Source organism: Musca domestica, unplaced genomic scaffold (assembly GCF_030504385.1).
Source record: "Musca domestica strain aabys unplaced genomic scaffold, Musca_domestica.polishedcontigs.V.1.1 9, whole genome shotgun sequence".
In the NCBI taxonomy this organism is placed as follows: Eukaryota; Metazoa; Arthropoda; class Insecta; order Diptera; family Muscidae; genus Musca; species Musca domestica.
The window spans coordinates 8409162-8415349 of record NW_026712435.1 but is presented as its reverse complement, the minus strand read 5'-3'; the positions used below and the strand labels follow the sequence as shown (position 1 = coordinate 8415349).

The 6188-nt window shown below is 37.5% G+C and overlaps 1 protein-coding gene across 2 annotated transcripts; it reads left to right on the top strand.

Annotated features, from left to right (window-relative positions):
• The first annotated feature begins 412 nt into the window (after positions 1 to 412).
• Positions 413 to 6077, top strand: LOC101888007 (tonsoku-like protein). Of its 2 annotated transcripts, none has more exons than XM_011293469.3 (9): positions 413 to 544; positions 635 to 762; positions 836 to 1093; positions 1153 to 1324; positions 1549 to 1979; positions 2439 to 2960; positions 3039 to 4659; positions 4727 to 4902; positions 4980 to 6077. In XM_011293469.3, exons 2-9 carry the CDS (start codon positions 750 to 752, stop codon positions 6047 to 6049), a joined length of 4263 nt encoding a protein of 1420 aa, XP_011291771.1. In that variant the 5' UTR covers positions 413 to 544; positions 635 to 749; the 3' UTR covers positions 6050 to 6077. The 2 variants fall into 2 exon arrangements, with proteins under 2 accessions (XP_011291771.1, XP_005181793.1); XM_005181736.4 differs by having other exon boundaries at positions 419 to 544; positions 665 to 762.
• The last annotated feature ends 111 nt before the right edge of the window (positions 6078 to 6188 follow it).

Genomic DNA, 6188 nt, shown 5'->3' with positions numbered 1-6188 from the left:
GATGTTGCATTTTCCACGACTTTCTAGCGATTTCTTGGTGTTGATAGATTAGGACCTACAGCTAACAACTATACATTCAGGGGAATGGTATGAAAGCAATCAAATTAACTAATTGATGAACTATTCTTCTGCTTTTTAAATTTAATAATCAAAATTCCAAAAATGTATATTTTTGAAATCAAAATAATTTATTGAAAATTAATTATTTTGTTTACATTTTTGGAAATATAACTCTGACACCTGCATTACTTACAAAAACAAATTTGTATGTGGTTGTTGTTACGATTGTTGTACAACAACCCTTGCTGTTACCTGTATTATTCTACCATGACCCATGAAAGTGGCAACATAGACATAGATGAAATGAAATATCAAAATGCATTATTGTGATTGATATCAAAGAACAAAACACAAACAACAGACAACAGACAAAAATGTAAACAATTTTTGACAAGACTGTTGAGTTGTTGAAAACACTTTTTGATTTCTATAGATGTTAGAAAGTTATTTAGTTTTCTAGATAGTGTCAGATTCAATCCAAAATGTAAATTATTAATTTTCATAAATTGTTTTTATTTTAAAAGTGTATATCGCTCGAAACCTGAATAAACTATCCCTAAATGTTTAATTTTAGTGCTTTCTTATCTTTCCTCTCGACGTTTAGTTGTCAGTTGCAAAGAAATCGTGTCAAGGAATCTTTAGGAAATCGTGGAAAAACCAACATCCCTGTGATCGATTTATGAAAATAAATGGAAGAGAAAAGTAAGTGCAATGCATATATTCGTGAATGATATCTACCATTAGTTATATTTTTCCTTATCAATCATTATTTCAGAGTATTTAAAACGTAAGGAGAAGGCCCTAAAGGAGGGAAATCGCGAAGTTTTGGCGCAAACATGCAATCATCTAGGAGATTTTTACAATCAACAAGGCCGTTATCAATGTGCAGTAAAAGAATATGAGGAAGAGGCAATTTTATATTCAAAATTGGGAAAACAACTCGAAATGGCTAAGGCCCATCGTATGGTGGGCGAAATGTATATGTTGCTCAGTGACTTTGACAATGCAAAATCCCAAATTAACACCTATTTGAGTAAGTTGATGTGAAAGTCGTAAGAGTCCTGGCTATAAAGCCGCAATATATATTTTCAGAAATTGTGAAGAAACTTCAAAACAAAGTTGAGGAGCAAAGAGCCTTTGCTACACTTGGGAGAGCCCATTTGTTACACGGCCAAGCCCTGAGTGAAACAACTGCCTCCAGTTCAATAAATGAGTTGCGTCAGGCTGAGCGTGCCTTTCTCAAGAGTCTCCTGCTGACAAAAGAGTGAGTATTTTTAAGCAACTCAAGTTGCTACTTTATGTTTTGGACTATAATGTTGCGTTGTCCTCTAAGCGTTGTTTACATGATGGTGTGTTTATTAGTAAAATATTTGTCTTGGTACTGTTTATCAATTATGTAGCAAATGCGTTTACGACTCTCAGACGAAGATCATTGAAGGGAGCAATTGTGCGGAGTGGAAAATATCATTTTTCTGTGTTTAATTTTAGGTTAACTGGTCAAATATCTAAACTTGAGCAACTTGATATGCAGGCGCGATGTTATCTCAATATAGGTGTCGTGAAAGAACACATGGAGGATTTCGAAGAATCTATTGCAAATATGGAAAAGGCCCTAAAAATCAGCAAATCGAATGACATATTCGAACTTACTCACACCTGCTACGTTTCGATGAGCCTGCTTTACCATTGCAAAAAGAATGACCCTACGTCGGCTTTAAGATTTTGCAACTTAGCCTTGGAAGCAGCTAAACGACTGCAGCAGAAAGTAAAGAAAATTTGTGAGACGCTCATAATCAAGTCGGAAATCTTGGTAAAGGCAGGAGATTTTGCCAGTGCTAAACAAATTCTTACAAAAGCCTATAAAAAGAACACTCCGGATGAAAATGATCGCCAAGCTATAGAGAAATCGTTGCGCATTGGTAAGCTGATTTCTTTAATTTCATAATTTCTAAACACTACAGTTCATCAGAACAGAACAACAGTAACATTTTATAGGTTGCTACCAGCTTCTTAAATTTTTTTTCTATGGATTGTCATTTAATTAAGTCACTCTACTAATTTATTGTTCCCGTACTTTATGGAAACAGTAGATTTCACGTTTATTATTATTCTGTTGTTCTTACCATTAAAAAAGCTTAGGTTGTCGTCTACTACAACACAAGCTAATGACAGTTTGCAGGAAAAAGTTTTTACTAGGTATTTCTAGTTTTTAAAAAAACTTAATGTCTTTCCCTCTTTCCGGAGAACTTATCTGGCTTATTTTACTGGAAATGTATACGAATTTATACTTATTTAATCTATCCGATTTCTCGAAAGAATATTCAAATTAAGTATATTTTATCTAGTTTATTAGTTAGTGATATTTTTATCATTCCTAGTTGTAAAAATATGCAGGACTCTTGATGAATTGGTGACAACAAGCTCGATCGATTATGAAAAACGTAAACATCTGTACGAAAAGTTAGGTGACTACTGCTGCAATCTGTTTAATTATGCCAAAGCCTTGGAATATTATGGCAAAATGCTTGAGTGTGCCGAACTTAACAATGAAGCAGGCAAATCGTTAATACCAATCTATGTCAGCTTGTATCAAACGTACAAGGACAACAACCAGTATGATGAGGCTCTAAAGTATCTGTGGAAGGAGTTTGATTTGAATAAAGATGTTCCGAAGGAAGCCTTTTCGACACTGTGCACCATCGCTGAAGTTTGTGAAATGCAAAAACAATCGTTCTGGACCATACATGACATTTATCAGAAAGCAAAAGAGCAGGCTATGTTAGCAGGCGACAAGCAGAACAAATTGGAAAAAATAGTATATGCTCGATTGAGGAAACTTCAATTGAAACACAACATGAATGTTCTAGCAGAAGAATTGGCCCAGGAAGCAACGAGCAGAGGTATGTTCGAAAGTTCATTTAACTCAACATTTTTTGAGATTTTTTAAGATATATTAATATACCTTAACTTTTTTGCAGGCATAGATATAAAATCTCTAGAGGATGACAGCGACACAGAATCCGAGAATGTAAATTCGGAAAATGCGGCCCCCGACTCGGATGAAGATATATGTCTTGAAGATCTTACTGATTCCGATACAAGCGACTTGGATGAGACAGAGAAACCAAGGCCGCATAGAGTAACACGGGGAACGCGATCACTAACTATTAAACGCAATAACAAAGGTGAGACACAACTCCACCAGGCTTGCATAGCGGGTAACATCGAGCTAGTCCGTCGTTTAATAGATCAAGGGCATGTTGTCAATGTCAGAGATCACGCTGGTTGGCTACCGCTACATGAAGCATGTAACCATGGTTTCCGTGATATTGTAGAGTTGCTGCTCGATAGAGGAGCTTCGGTAGCTATAAATGACAAAGGCGGTACAAGCTGCGATGGAATAACCCCATTGTACGATGCTTGTTCTAATGGTTTCTTTGATGTCATTGAGTTATTGTTGGAACGCGGTGCAGACGCTACTGTAAAAACCGATTTTGGTGACACTTGTCTGAGTAGCTTGGATAAATGGCGCCATTCAGCCACGTTAACTGAAGGCGACCAAGCTCAATATGAACAAGTGAGAAGTAAACTTATAAAGACATTATCAAAAGTGGGGATATGTTCGTCACAGTCTGTCAAGCCTCTGACAAATGCAAACGTAAGCTACAGCCGAAAAGATCATTACAAGAAAAGCGATCAAGGTCTTCTGACAGATGACGAAAGCAGCAACAACACGGACGAAGAGGAAAACATTCTTCCCACATCTTCGTCGCGATTGAATCGATCTTTGGATAAATGTAGAACAAAGTCGCCAGTTTGTGCTGGAACGGTATACAAAAATGCAATTGAGCAGCTTAAACGACCACTGCATAGGCAAAATTCGTCAGAAAGTGAGATGGAGGTTGGATTAGTGACAAAGAAACATAAACGGGGCGGCTATATGGATATCGAAGATGTGGATGACGATTCATGGCTCATCGACGATATAGGGCCCGACAAGAAAAGGCGCCGATTCCATACTACCCCCACGAAACAGTTACGGCAGGCCATCAAATCGCCTACTAAAGATAATTACGTCAATGAATCCAATAGTTCAAGATGGAGCAGAGAATCCATATCCCCCGATAATGATGCGTTCCAAGTACTTCTAGATGCGGCAACAGGCACAAGTTCCCAACAACGACATAAGCAAGCCAAGAAACTATCGCTGTCGCGAAAATCAAGCACGTGTAGTAATGCAAGTGGTTCCCAAACATCGCATCGCACGAAACCGAAGCATCAGTCTTCTCTTATGGACAGCGGATTTTGCCGTTTTCGCAGCGAAAGTCCCCATCCGTACAGTGAAGACTCAAATGACACAAATACGGCCATAAGTATTCGCACTGAGCCCGATTCTACCACAGCGTCAATACAATTGTTAATTTCGCCAACGAAATCGTCACCCATAAAAGTGCAAACCACTCAGTTATGTTTACCCACAACCACATCTTTTAAAGTCAAAGTTGAAGATGAAATGCTTTTGGTGCCGATCGAAAGGAAAAAGTTAAACGACATAAATATGCGTTGGCTGGCCGAAGAAGCGGCCCGTAGGTATTACAAGTAAGTGTGGCAGCAAATTTCTTATTGACGTAAAAAGTTTAGTGCTCTTTTTCAATTCAAATGATAGTTTGGTCGGTCTGAAACCCACATTACGTCTTAAAACCGCTGATGGATTTGCCTACGAAGAAAGTGACCTTGTAGCTGTGGCCGTTGAGCAAAGCATGATCCTAGCCACAGTTCTTGAATGGCAAATTTCTCCTTTGGGTCAACGCTACGAGGAAATGTGCATCCAGTTACATAGAGGTATTACAGGCAGTATTTTCTTCGATGCAATTATTCCTAAACTTACACTGAATGTCTTCGTATTCTTCTGCTTGTAGATGTGAACAAGGAAGTCTTGGACGTTTTGCAAAGAGCACAGATATCAAATGTTATACATTTAAACGATTTATGGCTACCACCCATACAAACAGAACCCATATTTAAAGCCGTTTTGCACCAGTCTAATTTGAGAAGTTTAGATTTGAGTAATAATTTTATACAAAATGAGGGCTGTCGACAGTTGGCAAAAGCCTTACCGACTCTAAAGCATTTGCGATCGCTGAACTTAAGCAGCAACTTAATTTCATGCGATGGCATTGAAGTATTGCTATCGAGCGCATCCAATTTGAACTGTATTGAAGAAATTATTTTAAGCCGAAATCCTTTGCGAAATGATTGCGTTCGCATTGTGGACCGATTTTGTAGTACAACCGCGGGAAAATCTTTAAGGAAAGTACATTTGTCTCATTGTTGTTTAACAAATGTATACGATTTTGACTTAAATTTTTATGAGCTCGTGGATTTTGACATAAGCTTCAATCAGCTGAAAGAGGAGGCTCTTCACAAAATACTGACAAAATTAAATTCTAGCCGTTTACAAAATCTGAATTTAAACTATATAGATGCAGGTACTAAGAGTGGATGTGCGGCCTTTTCGTCGAGAACAACTGAACGATTAATTACGTTTTTTGAGAGCGGTACATGTGAGAAATTTCGAAATATTTCGCTGGCTGGGTGGCATCTGAGCGACGTTGATATTTATAAAATTGTTTTATGTTTGAGTAGAGCAAACGACTTGGAATTGTTCAATATTTCCGACAACGAACGTCTATCGAATTCTTCCCTTCATTTTATCTTCGATAAAGTTCCGCAACTACGTAAACTTTTGGCTACAAATTGCACACGCCTTTGGGATGTTGACAATTTACAACGTCTTTCGCAATTACAAAACATTCCAAACTATATGTCCATCAGCATGGGATGCGAAAATGCAGTGTCCGATTTAACCCAGCAACTGTCTACTTTATGGAGCTCGTTGTGGGGGGATAGAGGAAAAGTAAAAAAATACGATAATAACATAATTTTATATGTAAATAATAGTGATTTGTTTCATGCGCAAAGTTTTTAATAAATTCAAAAGTGTTCTATCTCCAAAATGGGTTTTAATTGTAAAGAGCAGCTGCGAAATCAACACAAAAGTTGGGAAGCAAAACCACAAATAGTGAAATTGGTCCAAATAATTAATACGAATGTGGAAGAGGAATCAT

Coding starts and splice junctions, on each gene's coding strand:
- LOC101888007 (XM_011293469.3), top strand. Junction 1,094..1,152: donor CCAAATTAACACCTATTTGA/GTAAGTTGATGT, acceptor ATATATTTTCAG/AAATTGTGAAGAAACTTCAA. Junction 2,961..3,038: donor CCAGGAAGCAACGAGCAGAG/GTATGTTCGAAA, acceptor ACTTTTTTGCAG/GCATAGATATAAAATCTCTA.